At 34.2% G+C, this 26,264-nt stretch overlaps 4 protein-coding genes and 1 long non-coding RNA gene across 25 annotated transcripts in view; 4 read left to right on the forward strand and 1 right to left on the reverse strand.

Moving 5' to 3' along the window:
* moxd1l (monooxygenase, DBH-like 1, like) overlaps window positions 1-14,520 on the forward strand; it is a 33,085-nt gene extending 18,565 nt beyond the window's left edge. For 2 of the 6 annotated variants that reach the window (XM_087296826.1, XM_087296823.1), the window contains 6 exons: window positions 859-955; window positions 1,959-2,018; window positions 3,244-3,374; window positions 6,114-6,222; window positions 6,299-6,419; window positions 6,500-6,760. In XM_087296826.1, the coding sequence (XP_087152952.1) occupies window positions 859-955; window positions 1,959-2,018; window positions 3,244-3,374; window positions 6,114-6,222; window positions 6,299-6,419; window positions 6,500-6,585 (604 nt within the window). In that variant the 3' untranslated portion in view covers window positions 6,586-6,760. 6 annotated transcript variants of the gene reach the window in all.
* The window catches only part of LOC147839443 (uncharacterized), an 837,962-nt gene that overhangs the window by 707,586 nt on the left and 104,112 nt on the right, over window positions 1-26,264 (forward strand). The gene's annotated exons all lie outside the window — the stretch shown is intronic.
* Window positions 1-26,264, forward strand: part of efr3bb (EFR3 homolog Bb (S. cerevisiae)) — a 1,037,141-nt gene that overhangs the window by 193,881 nt on the left and 816,996 nt on the right. The gene's annotated exons all lie outside the window — the stretch shown is intronic.
* Window positions 16,573-21,509, forward strand: dusp23a (dual specificity phosphatase 23a). The gene is given in 2 exon segments (NM_001039620.1): window positions 16,573-16,981; window positions 20,792-21,509. Coding segments are annotated over 2 exon segments (486 nt in total). The 5' UTR covers window positions 16,573-16,699; the 3' UTR covers window positions 20,996-21,509.
* Window positions 23,259-26,264, reverse strand: part of afdna (afadin, adherens junction formation factor a) — a 229,510-nt gene continuing 226,504 nt past the window's right edge. For 12 of the 16 annotated variants that reach the window (XM_087297205.2, XM_087297206.1, XM_087297208.1 and 9 more), the window contains one exon: window positions 25,677-26,132. In XM_087297205.2, the coding sequence (XP_087153331.1) occupies window positions 25,979-26,132 (154 nt within the window). In that variant the 3' untranslated portion in view covers window positions 25,677-25,978. 16 annotated transcript variants of the gene reach the window in all.

Here is a 26,264-nt window from a genome sequence, read left to right on the forward strand (position 1 = left end):
CTGACCAATGAACTTTTTTATCATTGAATATGTTTTGAAATTTTCTAACAAACAATCAGCGAAAGAAAATATACTGCAGCAAGCATTTTAGGTTTAATAGAAGTCTAATAGATGTTTAAACATCTAAACATATACACTGAATTACAAAATTCTTGTTGCATAGTGCAGTGGAAAAATAATCAATATTTTTCCTGACTCCCGTGAGCTTGGACGACTGCATCCATACATCTCTGCAATGACTCAAATAACTTATTAATAAAGTCATCTGGAATGGCAAAGAAAGCGTTCTTGCAGAACTCCCAGAGTTCATCAAGTTTCTTTGGATTCAGCTTCAATACCTCCTCCTCAATAATGTTCATGTCTGGTGACTGGGGTGGCCAATCCTGGAGCACTTTGACCATTGATGTGGAGGCTGAAGTATGAGAGGGAGCGCTATCCTGCTGAAGAATTTGCCCTCTCCTGTGGTTTATAATGTAATTGGCAGCACAAATGTCTTGATACCTCAGGCTGTGGATGTTGCCATCCACTCTGCAGATCTTTCACATGCTCCCATACTGAATGTAACCCCAAACCACAATTTTTCCTTCACCAAACTGATTTCTGTGAGAATCTTGGGGCCATGTGGGTTCCAGCAGGTCTTGTGCAGTATTTGTGATGATCAGGATGCAGTTCAACAGATGATTCATCTTTAAAATCTACTTTCTGCCATTTTTTCAAATGATCAAGTAGAAGTGAAGTTATTATTTGTTGCTCTTACTAGGGCAGATGGTTGCTGAATAATACTGAGAGATTTCAGCTGCTTTCTGGGCTTCACTGCCTTTTTACACCCCCTTTTCTTCAAATTCTTATTCCTTTCAGACAAGAAAAACAGATCGATCTTCTAGCTGTGGATGAAAACTACAATTTTGAATTCCAGCAAGTGACAAACTTGGGCAAAACTAAGACAGTGAAGTTGGTGAGTGCTAAAAAAGTTACAGTGAAGTTTCCAGAGTCTTCAAGCAAAAATATTAAATATGTCTACTTCAATTTGTTCATATTTATAATCAACAGGGGCTGGTGTACAATATAAATAAATAAATAAACAGTAAAAAGAGTAATAATGAGTTACTTATTTTAACTTTAAACATTTATTTTATTTAAAAATGCAGTTTATTCCTGCGATTCAGTATTGAATTTAATTCACATTATAAAATTTGTAATCTTTTGTGCTGCTTCATATTTTTGTGGAAGCTGTGCCACATCACCATTCAAAAGTAAAATAACTTGATTAGGTTTTATTCAGCAAGGTCAATACTGACAATACAGACAAAAACATAATAATGTAACAGTATGTAATGCTATTTTAATGCTAAATGCTACTGTTTTTAACATTTTTTCATCAAAGAATCCTGAAAATATTACACACACATTGCATTCGTAGCCCATAATGAGCCCGTTCATACCTCATAATGACAATGTGGAAAATGATTTTTTGAAATTGTTGCAATTTTTTGACAAATAAAAAACCTGAAAAATCACGTTTTTAATTATTCACCGCCTTTGCTTAATACTTTAATGATGCAACTTTGGCAGCAATTACATCCTCAAGTCTTTCTGAATATGATGCCACAAGCTTGGCACACCAGTCTTTGGGAATTTTTGCCCATTCCTCTTTGCAGTACCTCTTAAGCTCTATCAGGTTGGATGGGAAGTGACAGTGTACATGACATTGAACACTGATTAAAGAAGACATTTAGTAATATATTCCCACAGAAAAAGGTTATTTTAAAGTAAAACAGTGTTTCGCAATATTACTGTTATTATTGTATCTTTAATTACATAAATGCAGCCATCGTAGGCATAAGAAACATTAGAAAAACTTACATTTTTATAAACAAACTTTTAATGGATGCATAATTACCATTTACTGTAAAATAATCCCAGTAAATTAAATAAAGTAATTGAAATTGGTGTTTCAGGGTGACAAACTGCTGGTGGAGTGCACTTACAATACTGAAAATCGCAACACACTCACACAGGTTTGTACATTTACACATATTGTCTGTTTTCTTCAACATCAACTACTGTAGTTTCTTTAATGTAGTTTTATTTTTCTTTAAAGTATTTTTTTAAAGTAATTACATTTTTTGCTGAAGTTTTTCTGTTGACTATCCAATAAAACAGGTACTAATGATTCATTTAACTGTTAAAAGGTTAGCTCACCCAGAAATAAAAATTACCTCATCATATACTCGCACTCAGGTGGCTCCAAAATTGTATAAATTTCTTTCAAGATATACTAGAAAAAAGTAGCCATTGATATCTATAGCAAAATCAAAAACACCGGAGTAAATAAGCACAGAATATTTATTTCTGTTTGAGCTTGCACTTTAAAGTCATCATTAAATAGAAAATGTGATAGTCTTTAATTCAAGTTTATTTGTATAGCGCTTTGAAGAGTTAAGATGCAAAAACCTCTAAGTGCTGTCTAAAATTTCCATAAAAAATAACAAATTTTCTGAACCTACTTTGTTTATGTTGAGATATTTCACTTTAAAGACCAGGAAAAGGACGTATTCTCTTATTAAAAGTGATATTACTGAACGTACACACAGGAGAGGAAAATTTCAGATGGCATTTAGAGGTTTTTGCATCTGAACTCTTCATATCTTCATATATATATATATATATATATATATATATATATATATATATATATAAAAACCATATATCTATACATACATAAGCACATACTGTATCTATCTGTTGAGCATATTCTATTTGTTTATAGCAACAAAATAAGGTCTTATAACTGAAATATATTCAACCTATTTCCTCCATTTTCCCAGGAATATATCCTTCATAAGTTTACAGAAGTGATTTTTCCATTGTATAGATCACAATAGTTACATCTATCCAATTATTTAAGGTTGGACGCTCTCGCTGTAGCCATTTGCATGAGATTGTTTTTTTAGTGGCAGCCATTAGGGCACGCATCAGGTATTTATTGTCTGCCATTACTGTATCTGGAACTACACAGCCAAAATCTAACAACTTACTCTCTAGAGGTATATCTTTTTTAAATGTATGTAAGTTGCACATTATTAAATTACAGTCAAATATAAGTTATTACATACACACATCATTAACCTGCAGCTTTATAGCATGTACTGTAGGTGATGTCTATGTGTTTAATGAAGTGGATAGTTTTCTGTATGGTTGTGTTGTTTGATGAATGTTTAAAAGGTTCTCTTTCTGCCGCAGGGAGGTCTGTCGACATCAGATGAGATGTGTTTGGCTTTCCTCTTCTACTATCCAGCTATGAATCTGAGCGGTTGTGCGAGCTTACCTCATTTCTCATCTTTAGTGTCTGAAATGGGAGCAGGAGATACAGGGTAATCGAATTTATCATTCCTTATATTTATACTTAACTATTCTCATAAATGAAAAGTTCATCCAAAAATTTTAATTACCCCATAATGTAATCATCTTCAAGCCATCCTCTGTGTATAGAACTTTCTTCAGTCAGATAACCACAGTCGGAGTTGATTTAAAGGTTATCCCGGTTCCTTCATGTTGTATAATGGTGTTGGGCAGTGTAGAGTTTTTTTTAAGCTTCCAAAAGTGCAAAAATCTGCCATTAACCAAACCCATATGCCGACAGGTGGTCAACACATGACTTATCAAATGTATCATTGTGTTTTTGTAACAAAAAAACAAAACAATTTTACTTTTTTTTCAAATTAACTACTCAAATCACTGATCTCTGAATTGAGGGATGACAACACATCGTACACTTAGGGTGTACTGACACTAGGCATGGTTGCCTTTAACTGTGCCCAGGTGTGATTTTCCTTACTCGCCTCGGTCTGCACTCACACTTTATTTTTACCTTCTGAGCCCAAGCATGCTTGTCATCGATGATGCGACTGTTCAGTTAGGAAGAGAAGCGCTCTCGCTCAGCTATTTTGTATTATTTTAGGTCGTTTGATATGCAGTGACATGCAGTCAAATCTTTTGCTGAACAGCTCCACCACTTCAAAAATAAGAATGGTTAATACATCCATATGAAACAGTCGGGTCTACAGTTTCACGCTCAGGCACGCTTTGCAATCAGATTATAAGCGTACCGCACCCAAAGCCCAACCGAACCGCGCTCTGGCAATCTGGGGTTGCCACAGTGGAATGAACCGCCAACTTATCCAGCATATGTTTTATAAAGCGGATGCCCTTCTAGCTGCAAGCAATCACTGGGAAACACCCATGCACTTCCCTTTACACCCACATACTCTACGGAAAATTTTGCCTACCCAATTCACATATACCACATTTCTTTGGACTTGTGGGGGAAACTGAAGCACCCGGAGGAAACCCACGCCAACATGAAGAGAACATACAAACTCCACAAAGAAACGCCAACTGACCCAGCCAAGGCTTGAACCAGCGACCTTCTTGCTTAGAGGCAACATCACCACCCACTGTGCCATTGCACCGCCCTTTATTTTTTGTTATTCAAAATAAAAAATGAAAATCAAATCATTTTTTAATTTTGATTGTCTTTCACCATTTTGGAACTTAGAACGAAAATCAAAAATTTCTAGAATAAAATACAATGACGAAAATATACACAGATCCTTCTGGAGGCGTGAGATGCTCTTTTAAAGTGCAGAGGATCAAGACAGTGCTACTGTCAATGACAAAAAAGAAAAAAAAAACATTTCAGATGTTTTACAATATGGTGCCACCTCATGTGGCTGGTTTGTCCATTAATGCATCCCACCTCCCACTTTTTTGATCACATGATCTGTTAAAACAAAACCACATGACTTATTTGATGTGCAAGCTGTAATTTTGTCTGTAAATCTGTTTCCATCAAAACTTTTTAATTAGCATTTTCATTTTTTTTTTTTATTTCTTGACATTTCTAATAAGAAATTTTATTCATTTTTCAGTATGTGATATTTATGTGACATAACTAATGTTTTGAGTTTGAGTTTGTTTTTGTTACAAAAACACATAATTCCGCTTAATAATACATGTCAAGCCCCTGGTGGCATTTACTCATTTTATAATGGATTTATTCGCTTTTGAAAGCTTAAAAAATTGCTATTTTCCAACAGCATTATTCAATATGGAAGATCCAAGGTCAAATTTAAAGCTACTCTGTCAGTGTTAGTCTGACAGAACAAAGTCACACACCAACAGTGTAGGGTGTAATGCATTACAAGTAACGTGAGTTACAAAATAGTATTACGTTTCTAAGTTCGATTTTCTGCTCTAAACACAATGCAGCTGTTTTTGTTGCCTGTGCCTTTAATGCTAGTTCTCCCCGCCCACCATTCCCATGTGCATGTCAGAGTCAATCTCCATCTCGGCTAAACAGCACAGTGACAGGCATGAAGTAAGCAGATCACACATAATAACGTTTGTGAGAAATACAACAGTAAGAACTTTCCCAATGATTATTTAATGTATTTGTTGTGGAGTTAATTCAAGCCTTTCGATGAGTCACACACAATATCGCTGCTCTATTATACTCATTACTACGGAGACATGTTAATACGCGGCTGTCAATCAATTCGGTGGGCGGGGAAATCCACACTCCAACGTCACGTTGTGGTGGACCTCAAAATGGGACAGATTTGGATGCTTTTTTTAACGCCAAGGAAATTTAAATTAAGAGAATTAATGTCTTTATATCACCCCAATAAGACTGTGGACACACTATACCTACTAACAGTTCTGTCCAAACAGCTCCCAAAGACGATTTTCATCAGAGGTGAACAAAGGTATATGTAGATGTAGGTTATACAGTGTGCTGTTAATTGCAGAGCTCATTTATTTAAAAAAAAAAATGAAAAAGTTCTGAAAGAGATCAAGCCTCATCCAGGGTATAAAAGTAATGCAAAAATAACTCAAAAGTAATGTAACGCATTACTAACCATAACGCAACTAGTTAATTTTTTTAGGAAAGTAACTCAATATTGTTATGCAGTACTTTCTAAAGTAACTTTCCCCGACACTGCACACCAAGGCTGAGTGATTTTCATTTTTAGGTAAACTATTAATTCAAGGCATTTAGTTCTTAATATTTGCCTTAATGTTAATGTTGCTTTTATTTTACACATTCTCAGAACCTGGCTATATATGATGAACACGATGGCTTGGAATGACAGCTCTATCAGTGAATACCAACAAACACTCAAGAAAATCAACCAGACAGTCATAGTCGTGGATTCATTTGTAAGCGTCACACCACTTTTAAATGTACTGCTTCTTTTACTACACATTTACCTCACTTTTCTATGTGTGATTGCAGAATAAAGCATCAATCACCAATGGGACGATTCCTGATCTCAAAGTCAGCCCTCCCGAGCCCTGCGTGAGAGCCTGCGCCACTAAAAATCTGGCTTTTATGTCACTGTTCTTGTGTTTGGCAGGTATGTGGGCGTCATGAAATGTGCATGCAAAATACTAAACCTGGTGTAATGCGCCGTTCCTTCATTGTCTGTGAATAAAGGCCAATCGAACAAACAGAGAAATTCGAGACTCACACGAACAGCAGGCTGGAGACAAGAACAGAAAATGTATTGCAATAGAAAATGAGTTTTATATGCTACTTAAAATGCTTTACGAAAGATTATGTAGATTCACAGTGAATATATACTGTAAAATATACATGTTTATATATAATATATATACATTATAAAAGCCTTTACTGGCAGCATGATTCCAATTGATATTTTCATCCCTCTCTTGTAATTAAAACAATAAAATGCCAGTAATTGTTCTGTATCATTGCTGTTGTCATTGATATTACTATTAATATTACAAGTACACATCACATAACCAGTAGACTTATACATTTGATTTAAATACAGATAAAACGACAAATTTGTATGTAGCGCCCTCTACAGGAGAATTATACGACCTCTTGATCAATAAGAAATTAACATTCTGTCATTATTTCCTCATTATAAATCTTTATGGCTCTCTTTATGCTGGAAGTGTTTTTCTCTAGTTATCTTTTTAGTATAACAGAAATATATGACTGGTTGCATCAGTTTTTACTCTGTCTCAAAATATATTTTACCCTCACGAAAATTAACCCTCATGAATTGTAATTTGTTTTTACTGCATTTTCATATACATTCACCGGCCACTTTATTAAGTACACCTGTCCAACTGTTTGTTAATGCTAATTTCTAATCAGCCAATCACATGGCAGCAACTCAATGCATTTAGGCATGTAGACATGATTAAGATGATCCACTGCAGTTCGAACCGCACATCAGAATGGGAAAGAAAGATGATTTAAGGGACTTTGAATGTGGCATGGTTGTTTGTGCCAGATTGGCTGGACTGAGTATTTCAGAAACCGCTGATTTACTGGGATTTTTACACACAACCATCTCTAGGGTTTACAGAGAATGGTCTGAAAAATAGAAAATATTCAGTGAGCGGCAGTTCTTTGTGCACAAATGCCTTGTTGTTGATGCCAGTGGAGAATGGCCAGACTGGTTCAAGCTGATAGAAAGGCAACAGTTACTCATAACCACTCGTTACAACTGAGGTATGCACACATATGCACACTTATTGCTGCTGACCATGTCTATCCCTTTATGACCACAGTGTACACTTGTGAGGGCTACTTTCAGCAGGATAGCGCACCATGTCATAAAGCGTGAATCATCTCAGACTGGTTTCTTGAACATGACAATGAGTTCACTGTACTCAAATGGCCTCCAAATTCACCAGAACTCAATTTAATAGAGCACCTTGTGTGGTGTAATGATGTGGTGGAATAGGAGATTCACATCATAGCTGTGCAGCCGACAAATCTGCAGCAACTGTGTTATGCTATCATGTCAATATGGAGCAAAATCTCTGAGGAATATTTCCAGTACCTTGTTGAATCTATGCCATGAAGGATTAAGGCAGTTCTGAAGGCCAAAGGACCTCCAACCCGGTAATAGTAGGGTGTACCTAATAAAGTGTATAGTTTCACTACAAACACCATGGTTAAACTGTGATTAGTGTAAAAATGATCCATTTATCATTAGCATGGTTTAACTGGCAGACATGTTTTTGGTTTGCTTTCAGTAGGCTAAATGCATGATTCATCCGTGTGTCTGTCCGTCTGTCTATACCACACGATAAGGTTATACTTTTATGAACAAGATAGTACAGTGTTCATTGTTGTGAACATTAGTTAATGAAAATTAAAAAGCAATTCGTTATTATTGTATTAACTAATGTTAACACATAACTTTAGATACAATATTTTATTTAAATGTTTTTTCTAATGTTTATATATACATAAATTCACAAAATGTATCACAAAACGTCTTGATAGGAGCTGTCGGCCACATCCAGACAAAACAAATGGCTATATGTGGCCCTCTGCTGGACAAAACATTATCATTCGTAATCCTTTAAGGTTCATCACCCACCAAATTCTACACCTAATTGTGACGTTCTCTAAGAGTAGTGTAGATGTAGATTAAGGATTTTTGTGGTAAAGTAGGCAAAAATCACTTAATACCTCACAAAAAACACACCATTAATGTATTTGTTTTTGTAAACAACAAAAATTGAATTTGTATGGGTATATTTTTACTCTTATAAGTTGTTGGGGTCTATATCAGAATTAGTAAACAGGAAATAAGTACAGTTTGAGGGTTAAATGTCAGTCTGTTCCTCACACAGATATCAGATAACTTACACAGAACTACACAGATTGCAGTGCTTTTATATGAAACAATCCAGAAAAGAACAAAACATTCCTACACTACCACAACAAAAACCTGAAAGCGTGTAAAACAATATGCCTTTAGTGCAATTAAAGAGGGCAGTACAGTAAATTAAAAGAACAAAAAGATTTATTTCCTCAAAAAAAAGCACTCAACTGGATGAAGAACGCAGTGTCACATGATCATTCAGATATCACTTTAATATGCTGATCTGGTCCCCACAAAAGATTTCCAATTATTATTATTATTATTATTATTATTATTATTATTAGCGTTGAAGACAGTTGTGCTTCCTTTATTTTGTGGAGACTGTTCAGCTTCCTAACTTCCTCTAAAAGCTGTTTTTTCTGTCTGGCCCCAATGAGGTTTGTTGTCAGCAGATAAGTGTTTGGCCTTCCTCTTCTGTTATCCGGCTATGAATCTGAGCGGCTGTGAGTTTTCAATCACTTCATTCATTTTCCTTCAGTTTAGTCCCTTATTTATCAGGGGTCACCACTGCGGAATGAACCATCAACTATTCCAGCATATGTTTTACGCAGCGGATGCCCTTCCAGCCGTAACCCAGTACTGGGAAACACCCATATTCTCTCACATGAGACTGCCTACGGAGAGGAGATACAGCAAATGGCTACTTGGTTGCTCCTTAACACCCCCAAGACCTATTGTGGACTTCAGGAAGGCACAAACAGGATCACACGACCTCATTCACATCAATGGGATGGTCGTTAAGCCTGTCTTATCCGTCAAGTTCCTGTAGAATCACATATCAAAGAGCCTGTCCTGGACCACCAACACCTCCAGCCCGGTCAAGAAGGCTCACCAGTGCAACTTAAGAAGAACCAGCTGTCATCAGCCGTCTTGGTGAACTCCTATAGCTGTACAATAGAGAGCATCCTGACCAACTGTGTCTCAGTCTGGTATAGAAGCTGCTCTGTTGCGGGTGGTGAAAACTGCCCAGCCCATCAAAGGGACCCAACTTCCAGTCATTGAGGACATCCAGAAGAAACACTGTCTGCGTCGAGCACCCAGTATTCTTAAGGACTACTTTCACCCTGCTCACCGGCAGCCGCTTTAGGTTCCCCCGGACAAAAACCAGCAGACTGAGGAACAGCTTTTCCCCCAGAACTGTCTCCCTTTTGAACTCTGCCCCGCACTGACTCTTTTGCCCCCTCATACACCCCCACACTCTCCTCATAACTTATACTCCCCATAATCACTGCACTATTTAACATTTGCACATTTAAAAATTGCACACATTCATCGCACTACGCTGCACTAATTCATCTTGAGTTGTACATATATACCCACTGTACATATACATTTGTAACGGTTATAATAGGAACCTGTACATTTATTTATCCATTGTAAATCTCTGTTCATAGTGAATACAAGCTGTATATAATGTTCATAGTACATCCATTTGTGAATATCACTGTAGTTTTTCTATAATTGCACTTTATAACTTAAAATGCCGGGGATTTAAAGCAGCACCTTCTTGCTGTGAGGCAACATTGCTAACCACAGTGCTGCCCATTTTCAACTTTAAGATCTGATATAGGACCACCAGATCAAGGTTATTATATTATGCATTTTATCAATACTAATTTAAATTCATTTTACTTATATTTTGTTGCATAAATGGGTTTGTTTGGTTAGCTTAGTTTTTATTTTGTGAACACGTATGTAATTATAGTATTTTGCAGAGTTAACAGAACATGTCGGAAACACTTTCTATAAAGCTCATGCTTATAATGGATTATAAATCTGTTTATTATTATTTATAATCAATCATAGCAATTCTGCAAATGTAAAGACACAAAAATCCTACACTAAAAAAATATGTTAATGAACAGTTTCTGTATTCTGTTCACAAGTGTTTTACATTTATTTACAGTTGTGAACTGCATTATGGGAGCTTGATCGCTGCTCTATTGACTTTTGATGTTGAAAATTTAACTGCAGTTTAACAAAGGGACTTTGATTAAAATTATAGTCGTTTGAAATAATTTACTGTATAAGAAATAATATAGAAAGAAATAACTATAAAATAACAGAAAATATACTGGCAGTTTATTACAGCAAACCAGACAATGTATGACTTTACACTATTACAAATGTCAATAAAAGTCACTTTTTCAAACTTTTCAAAGGTTAAAAGTAGTTGGAAGACAAATCAAAACCCCAAAATGCAATTCGAAAGCAGAAAGAAATGGGGAAAATAAAAACAAGAATCACAAAATATGGACAACTGATGATATACAGGTATTTATTTACAGTGTATACTGTATATACAGTAATGACTACATTTATAATAGTTTTATTATTACTTATTAGTGATGGATTACATTTTTCCATATACATGTTTATGCCACGTTATACACTGATTTTTATGTATTAATTAGTCTGGAGTGATTTTATATATAAAGACGCCGTCTGCAATGCTAAAGTGCTGTTATGCTGTAGTTTTTGTCAAATAAATTAATGGTTTCATGTTGTTAATGAGAGCCATATAACTTATACAGTAAATGTTTTTTTGTGGGTCAGAATAGCACTACTAACCTTTATTCATGCATCATCAGTGGCTTTAAATAATAAGCATTAATTCACTTTTATAATAATAATTATTATGTAGCTATAACGGTCATTATAATACAGTAATGTACATTATAATGTTATTATAATACAGTCATAATGTTTGTTGTGTTTTATTGATACATTTTTAGAATGATTATAAATATTTATAAACAGAGTTATAATTCATTATAAGAATGAGGTTAATACACTCACTAAATTGTTTTGCTGCTTGTTTAAACTACTTATTTATAATGAGCTGAATCAACATAATTCTTGGGATTTTTTTGGGGGGGGGGGGTAGCTTAATTATATTATGTTCAATCAACTTAAATTTGTTAAAACAATTAGGTTAACCTAATTGATTTGTGTTGGGACAACAGAGGAATTGCATGATACCCGAGGCTTGACATTAACACTCGTCAACCTGCCAAATGTGGGTGGATTTCAGCTGTGGTGGGTTAAAAAGTCGCTCCCACTAGCCACTTTGGCTGGTTGCAAATAATTTTAAATTTGTAGTTAATGGAGAAGCAGGACGACTGACAACAGGTGAATAACAACTGAGAGGATGATCACGGTGAGACGCAGACTTTCTTTACTCACTGACGAGGGCTATTGGTATAAATCTTGCATGCTCCCGTTTCCTTGCGTGAAGCAACACTGCCTGCAAACGCAACTTGTGCTGTAGACTGGACAAAAAGTGATGCACTCAGTCCTGCGGCTTTCAAGAGCTCCAGACTTTTTGTAGCAGCAGCGGGTGCCAAATTAGCTTTGGCCATTCTTTGAACAGATTATTAATGAGCCAAAAGGTAACTGTGCACGTGATCATCCTTTCATTATCACACATGTTATGCTTTCACCTGCTTTCTATTGCTTAGTTGTTGATTTTTTTATTTATGGTTTAATTATCATCCTTTAAAATAACATTGCTTACATAGGAGATTAACTTCCCATTTATGTATAGTTAACTGGTGATCTGGGACCTTTAGCCTGGACTGACTGTTCGTACTTTTAGATACATGACCATTATTCTTTTTAAAATGTCTTTTGTTTTAAAGAAAGGTTTTGTTAAATAAAAAGAGCATGTATACAGCTATATTGTGCTTGTTTTTAATTAGTTAAAATTTGTAGCAAACAAATAATTTGATTTGAAAAATATGTGGCAAATCCTTAATGTTGAGTCCTTGCAATGCAACACTTAAAAACCACAACCCATTTGCTCATGCACATTGAGCAAGGTCATACACAACAACAACAACAACAACAACAAATTTAAATAAATGAGGAGGCATGTGGATATAATTCAAAATCTAGTCATTTTAGCATGCCACAAGTCAAATTTATGCATATGAAAGATATTTTCCCAACAACACAATTCTGGCTAGTGAAAATAGTCAGTGGCTAGTAATGTAAAACATTTTTTTTTACAGTGCAGTAATTGTTACCAACATGTCTACTGTTGACCAAAGCAAAGTCAGCTTACATTAACTCAATTATTATTACATTAACTCAATTTATTATTACAATTAAAACAGTTATTTGAACAGACACCGAACCCAAAACCACACACTCAAAAAAAGTTAAATGAGCTGAAACTAGATTTTTTTAACCTAATTGTTTCACATTCAATCCACTTAAACGTGTAAAAACTAGTAAGTTAACTTAATTCCTTCATGTTGTCTCAACACAAATGGGTTGTGTGGAACCACAACAGTCCACAAATACAATAATGCTTATAATGATTAAAAAGTGTGAATTATGACAAACTTCTTCATTTCACAGATTTAAACATGCCTAGTTTACATTTTTTAACAAATGAAAAAATATGTTTGTAAAGCACATCTAGAAAGTGTGTATTTAAATTTCATCTAATTTATTAATAAAATGTATGTTTTCAGTGTTTTGAGGGATATTAAGTGACTCTTTTAGAGGTTATTGTTGGTCAAACTCTACAAATGATGTGTCTAATATTTCTTTTTGTTTGGCTACATGCAGATATAACACCTATTGAACAACAAACGTCTTGAATACTTGTGTTTAATGTCTATCAGTGCTCTAGAACTGCATTCACAAAAGTATAAACCGTTTAAGGGGGATCAAATGTATATTAACTTTATATTATACATTTTTAATTATTAGTATTTAAGATTTAGATCAGAGAAAGCTATTCTTACTATTAAAAGATTGACCCCCATACATCTTGCTTGTCCTTTAGAGGGGATCAAGCATTAATTAGGGGAGTCAATCCTCCACAAACCCCTCTGTAGATCGCACCCTGCATCTAGTTCCTTCTCTAAGTAGCTTTTCGAGGGGGACAACTCAATTATTTTACATTCAATCTACTTCGATTTGTAATAACTAGTAAGTTAACTTAATTCCTTCATGTTGTCCCAACACAAATCGACTGTGTGGAATCCAGAATTGTTGTACAGTGCAGAATGAGTGCTGATTCTGAAAATAATTATTTTTGTTGATTATTATTTTATCTCAGTTCTCTTGCTAGTTTCAGTTATTATTTCATGTATTGTGCTTTATAAAACTTGATTTCAGCTTACAAAAATGTTCCTTTTACCGATAGTTTTAGGTTTCGTTTACTCACCTTGCACCAGACGCCACGTAATCCACCAACATCATCTCAATGTGACCCAAAAACTGCACTGAGCCCGAACAATGAGGCTGTCTTTTGTTTGCTAATTACAGTCTGTGGCTCATAATGATGATAAATGAGACCTGAAACGACACGACTATCAATCAACAACACACAATAAACAAACAGAGTTGCGGATTTATTTGCAAGCATCCACACCTGCATCACAGCATGGATCAACCTCGCAATTACCGAAACTGGATTCCAGTGTTGTAAATGTGCATTTGAAAACATCCCACCCCACAGATGACTGATTTCTGAGCGATTGTGCCACCAAAAGGCTTGCTTTTATATTACTGTTCCTTTGTTTGGGGAATACAGCAGGTGTCCTGATGAAATATTAATGCAACATGTTACTGGTGTAAGCTGTTGTTCTTTTCATTGTCTCAGATTAAAAGTCAATCCGTCTGTATTAAAAGCTCACGACTCCACCCTGACAGGTTTAACAGTGTCAAAAACAGACAATCAGACTAATCATATCTACAAATGCTGAAAATATCAGGGAATATCAAAAAAAAATGTCATGCCTATAAAAGTGCTGATAAGTAATAAAATGACTTGGAAAATATGAATTAAATATCATTTGGGCCTACTTTACAAGAAAACTCCACTTTAAACAGTAGCTTAGCATACATCATTGAATCGGATTAGACCATTAGCATCTTGCTCAAAATTGTATTAATAAGTGCCCCAAAATTTGTGTCCATATATTTTTTTTTTCATTTAACTACTGTCCAGAGGCAAACAGTTGAGTGTTACCATTTTTTAATCCATTCATTTAATCTCCAGGTCAGACAGGGGCACTTTTGCTTAGCTTAGCATAAACCATTGAACCGGATTAGACTATTAGCATCTCGCTCAAAAATTTACTGGTAAGTGTCCATAAATTTCTGTCCATATATTAAAAAATGCTAAATTTACCACTCTCCTAGGTGTAAACAGTTAAGTTTTACCATTTATGAATCCATTCAGCCCATTCAGCCAATCTCCAGGTCTGACAGGGGCACTTTTGCTTAGCTTAGCATAAACCATTGAACCGGATTAGACTATTAGCATCTCGCTCAAAAATTTACTAATAAGTGTCCATAAATTTCTGTCCATATATTAAAAAATGCTAAATTTACCACTCTCCTAGGTGTAAACAGTTAAGTTTTACAATTTATGAATCCATTCAGCCCATTCTCCAGGTCTGACAGGGGCACTTTTAGCTTAGCTTAGCATAAATCATTGAATCAGATTAGACCATTAGCATCTAGCACAAAAATGTACCAATAAGTGTCCACATTAAAAATAATAATATGCTAATTTTACTACTCTCCTAAAGGTAAACAGTTGAGTTTTTGAATCCATTCAGCCAATCTCCAGGTTTGACATGAGCACTTTTAACTTAGCTTAGCTTAGCTTAGTTTAGCATAGAATTTAATTGAATCAGATTAGACCATTAGCATCTCACTCAAACATTTACTAAAAAAAGTGTCCATCATTTTCCTATTTAAAGCTTGACTCGTCTGTAGTTACACCTTGTAGTAAGAATGACGGAAAATGAAAAATTACTATTGTCTAGGTCAATATGACTAGCAACAGCAGGTGCAATGATATTACACAGCAATAAATACAATAAAAGCCACAAACTATAAACATAAAGATATTTTTTTACATTAATATAGTTTTTTTTTACCCTTTGTAATTTAACAGCAGGCACACAATTTCATAAGAAGTTAATATTAGGTTGGATTTAGGATCAAAATATTATTTCTAGTCAGCGTCTAGGGACGTTATTTTGATCTCCAATTATATATTTGGTTGATTTTAGGTTGTTAGAAAGTGACCAAAATCCAACGTCAAGCCAACATCTTAAACCCACGCCATATTGACAATTATGGTAACCAAAATCCAACATCTGACAGACATAATAGTAGTATTGTCCACACAATGTCATGCTATAACATCTTTAGACGTTGATATTTGGTTGATTTTAGGTTTGATGTGTGACATTGACATAAACCTGATTTTCATTTCCAAACAAAATGCAACGTCCCCACGACTTTGGGGGACAACATCAATCTGACATCATGTTGAAATTTTGGGCCTGCTGGCTTTGCTGTATATCCCCTATACAGTAAGTATAGTTAGTTTACTTCTTACAAATAATAATAATAATAATTCCGCAGTCATTTAAAGTGGGACAGTCCAATAAAACATGTTTTACAGTTAGAGAAAATAAAAAAATACACACTAAGCAGGGTCTTCACCTTTAAGCACCTCATATGTCCAATACAATTTGGTAAAAACATAATAACAACAATTACAAAAACCACAATAATATTATAGTAATAATAATAATTAATAAATAAATATTTAAAAAACGAAATAATATAATTATAATTTTAAAAATGAAAAAAGGTACATTTTAAAAAGAAACAAGTTATAAAAACTATTTTAAAATATTTAATAACACAGAAAAAATCCTATTGTAGCTATACTGACTAATGAATGATTGAATAAATAAAAGTTAGTGTAATAACTAGCCGGTCTTCGTTTACCATGGTGATTTTTGTTAGTGTACTCACAGTAGATCAATCAGCATTTGTAGTCTGTTATGCAATGTTGGTTTGACAGTAAAACAGCACACGCCCTCAGTCTGATTCATTCTCCAGGTGGCTTTATAAAGCTGCTGTGGAGAAGCACACTTCATCATCATCATCATAGCAGCAGTTCTTCATCATTTGATAACAATAATAATATAATCATGTCATCTCAACAAAACCCCGCCGAGCCGCCGAACTTCTCTTGGGTCGAGCCATGCAAACTCGCCGGTCTGGCCCGTCCTACAATGGTCCACCACTACAGGTACCTGCTGGACCACGGTATCAAACACCTGGTGTCCTTGTTAGAAATAAAACCACCGAATTATGAGAAGTGTCCAGAGCTGAGCCTGCATCAGATCAGTATAGTGGACTTCACTCCGCCGAGTCGCAGTCAAATCCTGCAGTTCCTGAGCATCGTGGAGAAGGCTAATGCTAAAGGAGAGGTGAGGGAAACTCTTATCCTACATGCTGCTTTACAGTAGCTCGTTCAATTACACGTTTATAGCTTCGTTTTCATTCAATGCTTGTGTTTGAAACTAATGTTGTTTTGAAATGTTTGCTGCTTCCTGTCTGAGCAAAAGTTCTCCTCCACAAGAGGGCGTTTGACGCTTATTTAAAGAGATAGTTCACACAAAAATAAAATTCACTCACTATTTTCCCACCCTCAAGTGGTTTAAACAAGGGCGTATATTTGCTTTTGATATTGGAGGAGACCTAATTTCACATCAACTCCCTCCCAGTTTTACAATTTAAATGTAACTTCACATTTAAATTTGATAGGGGAGTGTAAGTAACATGGGGTTAGATGTAACAGAGTTTTAAGGTATTTGCTCAGGGTTAACCATAGCATGCTTTCAAGGTTTTCACCAGTGAAGGAAAAAACTCAAACAGGGTTTGAACAATTAAAGGCTATATGATGTATATGATGACAGAACTGTCAGTTTTGGGTGAACTTTCAAAGTGTTTTGATAACGTTACAATCAATCTCAGGACGTCTTAGGACATAAGATACAGTATATCTGCACTACACTATTTTCTAAGCAATTGTTTCAAACTTGTTTATTTTGAGTCTTCCATACAAATGGTGTCCGTGCCAGCAATTACTATAAAATTATTTTCAGCAAAAAAATGATAAATTAATTAATGATGATAAAAGACTGTAATTGTTCAATCTAGGATCGCACTGAGAAAAGTAAATTTTCACATCATGACGAGTAAATTAATAACACCTGAGTAAGGCTAGAAAACTTAATCTTCACATAATCTTTACAGTGTCTAGAAGTGAAGAGCAAAAAAAAAAAAAAAGTTTTCTTTTTTTTTTTGCAAGTCATAAAAACACTTTTATGGAGTTTTTCTTTTGTTATTCAAATCAAATATAAATCACTGCTATTCCAGATTTTGCTACTTGGACCAAAGTTCCTTAAATGACAAGCAGCAAAGCAGTCAGTCAGCAGTCATTTATTAGACAATGGAACAGTCCAAAGGTTTATAGCTTGAACATTTTTCTTTTCTCCTGTTTTTGTTATTTGAGCAAATTGGAATGCAAAAAATGCATTTAAAAAATGACTCTCTCCTTCACTGCTCTCTAACATGTTTACTCATCAATGACGATTTCTGCTGCGGAGAAATTTAGATATGTGAAAATATTGATATGATGTTAGATATACACTATAAAAATTTATGACAATAAATCAAGACAACAAATATTTTTATGTTGCTTCAACATATTTTATTAGTCGATGAGGTCAGATTCAACTACAATGTTTAATATTGAAAACATTTTATACAAAGTTTACCTTAATATTTTTAGTCAGTTGTATTGAAGTAAGTTGAGATGACTATCTAATAAATAAGAACTTTAATAAAAAAAAAATAAATGCATATAAATCAACAATTTATATGGTTTGAATTTAAACAAATTAAATTTAGTAAAGTTCAACTTAATTTGTTTGCATAAATTCAGCTCATATAAATTGTTTGCAAAAAGGTCGCCTTAAAAAATCCAATGAATCTTTTTTTCAGTGTTGAATAGCTTAAATTTTAACTTGTTTCAGGCAAATAAAACCCAAAAGCAAATTCATTTTAAACCAGTTGTCAGATTATTTCATTTTAAATTACCTTTGAATTAAACTTTAACACAACGAATGAATCATAATCATTTCATCCGGACAATCTGATTAGTTTGTTATATATTGCAGCAGAACAAACTGGAACTGTTTTATTAATGCCTTCACAAAACTTATCAAACTAATGAGGATTAAACTAAAAAAAGTCTTTCTTTTAACTTTAAACATCTAAGATAACATATATTGTCAACATTTAGCCCTCTTAATGCAATCGAATAACCAGGCAGTTCCACCAACTCAATTTCTTCATGTTGTTTCAACACAAAACGTTTTGAGAGACTTTCACAGATTTAAGGGGACTGAACATATAACAAATACAATTCAGTTTAGCAATTATTTGAACAATTTATGTAGTTTTATCATCCTTGGTGCGACTGATCTAGTGGACTGGACATAAATACATATTCCAAATAAATGACAAGAATTGTGTTGTTTCATCTCATTTTAAACAACCTTTTTTTTTGTCAATGTTAATCAATTTTGCAATCATTTGAATAATTTATGCTCTTTTGTTTAGTTTTTTTGTTGTTGTAACTCCTGAGGTGATTACATTATATAGAAGACACAGCACATTTATTCAACTTTCTGACACTTTTATGGCACTCATGTACATCAAAAATAAATACAGGCCACAACTGGACATGGAGGATGGTCTCAGAGTGGCGTTCTTCACAATTAAATGATGAACAGACTTGGGCAATTTGGTATGTGTGCGCCGTTGTGTGCAAGGATTATATATTTATTACCACATCAGAGAATATTGGGAGTCACGAGTAGGCATGGGACGATAATCGTTTTTTTTAGGACAACAGTATCTCCTGCTGAAAAGATATCTAAAGTTGCTGTTTTAAATTGTAAAGAAATCTGTGTTTTTTTTAAACTAATGAAGACAACAGAAGTCCATTTGAATTATTTACAATAAATTGTGTTTAAAAAGAATTTTTTTTTTTGTACCTGGACATTTAAAAAGAAAATATTTTAGAGCAGTAAGCACAATACCGTGAAACTGTGATATTTGTATCCAAGCTTATCATACCGTCAGAATCTTATACCGGCTCATACAGTACCTAGTCATGAGTCACTGGCATTGTTATTTTGGGTGTCGCAGGCTGATAACAGTTTGGGAACCCCTAATCTAGTGGACTAAACGTAGAACAACAAAAATCCAAATAAGTGACAAGAATTGTGTCGTTTCATCTCATTTTAAACAATTAGCTTAAACAAGCAGCAACAATCTTTTTTGGGTGGAGGCTGAGTCAATTTTGCAATCATCCAAACAATTTATGTCATATCATCATACTTGCTGTGACTGATCTAGTGAACTGGACATAAAACAAATACATTTTCCAAATAAATGACAAGAATTGTGTAGTTTCACCTCATTTTAAACAATTAGCTTAAACAAGCAGCAACAGTCATGTCTTTTGAGTACGACTTAAATCAATTTTGCAATTATTTGAACAATTTGTGTTGTTTCATCGTCCTTTGTGCGATAAAAGCGGTTCCCAAAGTGGTCGCAGGACAATGAGAAATTACCATATTTTATAGATAACTTACAAATAAAAATAGTAGTTAATAGTTACATTAAAAAATAACATGCAAATAGAAAGCCATCAGCCTTTCGATTATTTTTTATTTTTTTGCGACCCCTGGGGTGATTAGGTTATATTAAAGACACAGCACATTGATTTTATGGCATGAGATTAAACCTTCTGACACCTTTACGGCACTCGCCTACATTAAAAATAAAAACTGGCCACAACTGGACATGGAGAATGGTCTCTGAGTGGCGTTCTTCACAATGAAATGATGAATAGACTTTGTAAGGTTTATATATCTAAAACCACCTCAGAGGATATTGGGAGTTGTGAGTCACTGGCATTGTTATTTTGGGGGTCGGGCTGAAAACCTCTGATCTAGTGAACTGAACATATAACAAAAAAAAAATTCATTTTAAACAATTAGCTTAAACGAGCAGATATCTTTCTCTCTTTTTTTTTTTGAGTGTTTAGTTGAATCAATTTTGCAGTTATTTGAACAATTTACCTCATATTATGATTTTTGTGACTGATCTTTTCGATAAGGGTCTAGAAAATGTGTTGCTGATGTTGCGTTTGTGCTTTTCAGGGGGTGGCGGTTCACTGTGCGCATGGTCACGGCAGGACGGGCACCATGTTGGCCTGTTACCTGGTCAAAAGCAGACACCTGAGCGGTGAAGAGGCCATCAAAGAAATCCGACGACTCCGAGAAGGCTCTGTCGAGACCAAAGAGCAGGAACAGGCAGTGATAGACTTCCACAACTACATCCACAGCGGCTGTCAGAAGCATTAAAGCAGTAGTGAATCAAAATCTACTCCCTATTTACTCACCATCAAGCAGTTAATAATGAGTTTCTTTCTTCTGTTGAACACAAATGAAGATATTTTGAAGAAAGCTGAACACCTGTAACCATTGACTCCCTTTGTAGGAAAAACAAATACTATTGAAGTCAGTCGTTAGAGCTTTCTTCAAAGTATCTTCAACAGAAATAAAGAAACTCATTAAGGATTGTAATAAGGCTGAGTAAATGACAGAATTTTCAATTTTGGGTGAACTGTGCCTTTAAGCCACTGCTTGCGTTTTACACCATCAGGATAAAGATGAGCTGCTTTGTGTAATCTGGCCTATTGTTTATTGTAATAATGATAAGGGTGTGTTGGTTTATACTGAAAAATGAAAGCTGTTCAGCGGCTCCTGCTGCTTTATAATATGAATCAGGATGCTAAACGGGTGAATGATGGTCATGTCTGTATTCAGATCTATTGATTTATTCTAACTGCATTCAAAATAAAGCTCCCGCAACAAATGCTTGGTGTTACTTTTTTAATTTATGAATGAAATCAATTTGTTTATGAACAAAATCAATAAGATTTTTGTCAAACAAATATTAACTGTGGGTGTAACTGTAATGATATTGTAAAAGAAAAAGTAAAATGAAAAAAGGTGATTATTATTATTAAATAAACCAATTAAAATTATTATTAGCATATTTGTCTATTTAGAAAAAAGAAAAGAAAAAAATATATAACAAATTGTAAAATAAATCAAGCAAACCAATTATAAATTAGATAAAAATGGTTTAAGTGAAAAAAATGGTATAAATGTTTAAAAAAATAACATTTTCCTTATATCGCTTACTATTTTATTATATAAAAAAAATAAATAAATAAAAATAAACATGTCAGAATGGTTTCATTCAAAAGAATAAAGGACTGAAACTGTAACATCTCTAATTTATTCTAAATGGGTAAAATCTAAAAAACAGCACATAATAATTTCACAATGTATATTATTTCATCAGCATAATCTGAAACACACACACACACACACACACACACACACACACACACACACACACACACACACACACACACACACACACACACACACACACACACACACACACAAAAAACAGTACTGTCTGGTTCTCAAATCTGATTGGCTGATAGCTGTGCGATATTCTGCAATATTATAACTTGTATAGCTTCTTTACCCATGTGTATTATTCCACCCACATAGAAGGACAGCAAATGATTAAACTTACTATATTTCTTAGTTTAATAAATATTGCAGCTGTTGGACAACATAATGTATCTTTGAGGTGAGGATGTAGTTGTTTAGATGGCAACTATGAAGTTTATTTATAATTATAGTGCCTATTTTAAATATTTATAATTTTGGAGATTCAGCGCCTTCGTGGCCATCAGCCTGTCATACTGAGCAGAGCAAAAACAGTTGATGTTCTGCCAAAAGATGGCGACAGAGACCGCAAAATCAAAAAAGCTGATCAAATCCTTACAGAAAAGGTAAGTGACATTCTAAGTTGGTCTCTCTTGTATTTTGTAGTGCTGTATTGATTTAGTTCTATATTTATTTATCTGGTAGTGTTTGCTTTGCTTTGGCTTTTTTGGGATTAATTATTGTGATCTCTCGATTGCAACAGAGAAATACTGGGAAATCTCTGTAGACCGATGACATTTAATATTTTTCAGCCTTATAATCTTAAAATGCAGAGCAACATGACCTGTTTTGTCATCACTTTAGACATTACACTAGAGAATCATTCAAATACTAGCTCTAAAGTGACGTTGGTGGATTAGCAATGGTTTCTGCTGTTCTGACGTCAGCTGCACATGTGAATGAATGGCAGAAGAAAGTAGTTCCTCATACAAAAGGATTTTGAGACTCTCCATGTTTGATTTTTTTTTTATATACACTATTATGCCATTTAACTGTTGTATAAATGGAACATTACACGAGTAGCAGTGCGATGTGGCTGTATATCGTCACTGGTGGGACACTAAGGCACTCAGCTTGCGACCAGTGCTGATATACAGCCACTTCGCACTGCGATGTGTGATACTGCTCGTATATACTGTATTTATTTATTTTTCTTAGAAAGTTCAAAATCAAATAACTGAACAAATAAAAAAATATTAAAGATATTTTTAAACACAGAACAGTATCAAGTGTATGTGTTCATGTAATGTATGTATCTAAACACTCCAAAGGACAAAAAATACAGACATACAGGAAATACAGCCAAATGTTCATCTTTTTTTTTTTTGTAAAATCTGTATTTATTTATGATTTACAAAAGCCTATGTAACAACCATTAAAATGAATCAAACGAATTCATCTTTAACCTAAAATGAAAACACGAGTGTGTGTGTGTGTGTGTTTGTGTATACGGTGTCAGTTTACGTTTCTCAAAGTGGCAAAAAAAGGAAGGATACTGACATTACCCTTTAAGCATCATCTGAATGTACAAAGTCAGAGTTTTCTGGAAAATTATATACACAGGCGCCAACAGGACTAGACTACCAATGAAGAGACGCAGAAGATTTAAAGAAACGTCTGCAAATACTGAGAGCCGAGGGGGAAAAACTGTGCTGAACTCAATCCAATCCAACCTGCAGACTCATAAATACAAACTAATCCGTCACCAGTTCAAATAAATACACCTGCGACCTCTTCATTTAAACCCTCTCTCTCTGTCTTTAACATTATACTACCATCTAACTTAGTTTTAGCCATCGTCTGCTTTAAATCGAACACAAAAGAGAGAGATAGAGAGAAACTCTGGGAATTAGAAAATCCTAAATGTTTTTATATATAAAAGTGGTAAACCTCAGCGCTCTCACGGAATGACAGTAAAAAATAATCAGAAACGACTACATTCTCAATAAAGATTCACAAGTGGTGCTAACAAGGTCATGTTCGCGCAAGATAATTCAAATCCAGACACACACACACGAAAAAAAAAAAAAAAATGGCGGAAAGGTGCCTGTGTATCCAACAGAGGAAATAAAAGTAATAAACAGTGCGACAAAACCGTGAGCCTCCTATATATATATATATATATATATATATATATATATATATATATATATATATATATACATAAAAAAAATATATATACATAAATATATATATATACACACACATATATATATATATATATATATATAATGGAGTCGTTCTGAACTGTAAGCTGTTTTGGTAACACTTTGTAATATCTACACACTATGAATCATCTAATAAGCAAATAATCTAATAATAAGCAAATAGTGATATCAATATCTGTTAAGCATGAACTCTACATTAATAGATGTTAGTAGGCAGTTTATAGATACAGCTGCACAGGCTGTCTTCTTGACTTGACCATTCTGTTTTCATAACTTATTACCTATTAATTGTTCATTAGTAAATTCAGCATTGCATTATTTACAACTAATTATTTAAAAATAGTTGATGCTATTTTAATATCATTCACAATGCATACGTCAGGGGAGTCCAAACTCAGTCCAGGAGGGCCGGTGTCCTGCAGATTTGAGCTCCAACATCCCTCAACACACCTGCAAGGATGTTTCTAGAAAGCCTAGTAAGAGCTTGATTAGCTATCCCGGGTGTGTCTGATTGGGGTTGGGAGTAAACCTTGCAGGACACCGGCCATCCAGAACAGAGCTTGAACATGCCTGGCGTAAGTAAATGATTAATAAACTATTTAAATTAACATTCATTTATCTTATTATTCAGGCATATAGCAATAGTTTGTATGTTATTAAAAGCTTTATTAAATCAACTAATCTAATGTAAGGGCTGTTTATGCTTTACAAATTATTTATAAATAACAATTAAAGGCTCAGTTAAACTCTAAACGGGTAAAACAGAAAATAAAAGACTTTATTGATTTCAATACATTTGAAGATACAAATATGAAACTGTATGAAGTGAAAAATATATCTTTGCAATCTTATGATAAATAAAATGTCTGTGCAGTTTAAACATAGCTAAATAACACTGAAATTTTGTATCATACACTGTATATTGTTAAATCATTATATTATTGTTTTATATAATTGTATTTATTTCTAATAGTATTTGACACTCCTGTTTAAAGTGTGCAGTCATTTTATTTTTAGATAAGACTGCAACATGCATTGTTCATTTAATACTGAGCCTTTAATTGTCCTTTACAGGAGATTTATAAAGCATATACAGTCCTCACTTTAATCACAAAACTGCATTGAGTTGAGTTATAAAAGCATTTATTAACATGCATAGTGACTATTAGTAAATGCCTGAATAATAACATATATAAATGTTGATTTGAATAGTTTATTAATCATTTACGCACTCATTCTGAATGATTCTTAAAGCCACCAACTACTCTTAAATACAAATGGTTTATAAATCATGCAATACTGAATTTACTAATGAAGTATGAAAACGCAGTATTATAAATACAGTATATAATAAAAGTCAAGAAGTCAGCATGTGTAGCTGCATTTATAAACTGCTTACTAACATCAATCAGTGTAAAATTAATGCTTAATAAATAATGAATTCACCATTTGCTAATGCTTAATAGATGATTCATAGTGTGTAGCTATAAAGTGTACGGCTGTTTTTTTCATTGGTCAATCATATCGGCACTTATATTTCGACAAAAAGCAAAACGATAGTGTAAAGATGAATAAAATAACACCATAAAATATCCCACATTACTGCCTATTAAAAAAAAAACTATAAAAAGCGTCATTTTCTGAATTTCACAAACAAAAATAGACCCCCTTCATGTCATCTGACGTCTCTTATTCAGAGAATTAAAAGAATTTACAGTGCTTTCTTATAATATATCTCTTTTCCAGGGAATATGGTCTCTTATTGCAGCTAATCGTCCAGTTATTCAATAAACCCCAAGTGTGTGTGTGTGTTTTTGTGTGTGTGTGTGGTGGTCACAGATTGGCATGGAGTCCTGTGTTTTGAGCTCTACTGTTTTATGTTGAGTTCGTTCTCCAGCTCCATCAGCTTTCGGGACGCTTTGACTTTATTGGAGACCTCTTTCCCCTGCGAGAAGAGTCTCTGGCGCTCCTTGAAGGTCAGGTTTTCTGGAGCTCCTCCTATTGTGTTCTCTTGATCCGGGCTGCTGTTATACACACACACACGCACACATTAGAGATTGAAGAAACAGAATCTCTACTGTCTATATTATATCTATAAATAAATAAATCATTCAGTGCTGATAAATCAATCAAACAAATGAAATGCGTGTGAG

Source organism: Danio rerio, chromosome 20, assembly GCF_052040795.2.
Source record: "Danio rerio strain M-AB ecotype USA chromosome 20, GRCz13ab, whole genome shotgun sequence".
NCBI classification, from domain to species: Eukaryota; Metazoa; Chordata; class Actinopteri; order Cypriniformes; family Danionidae; genus Danio; species Danio rerio.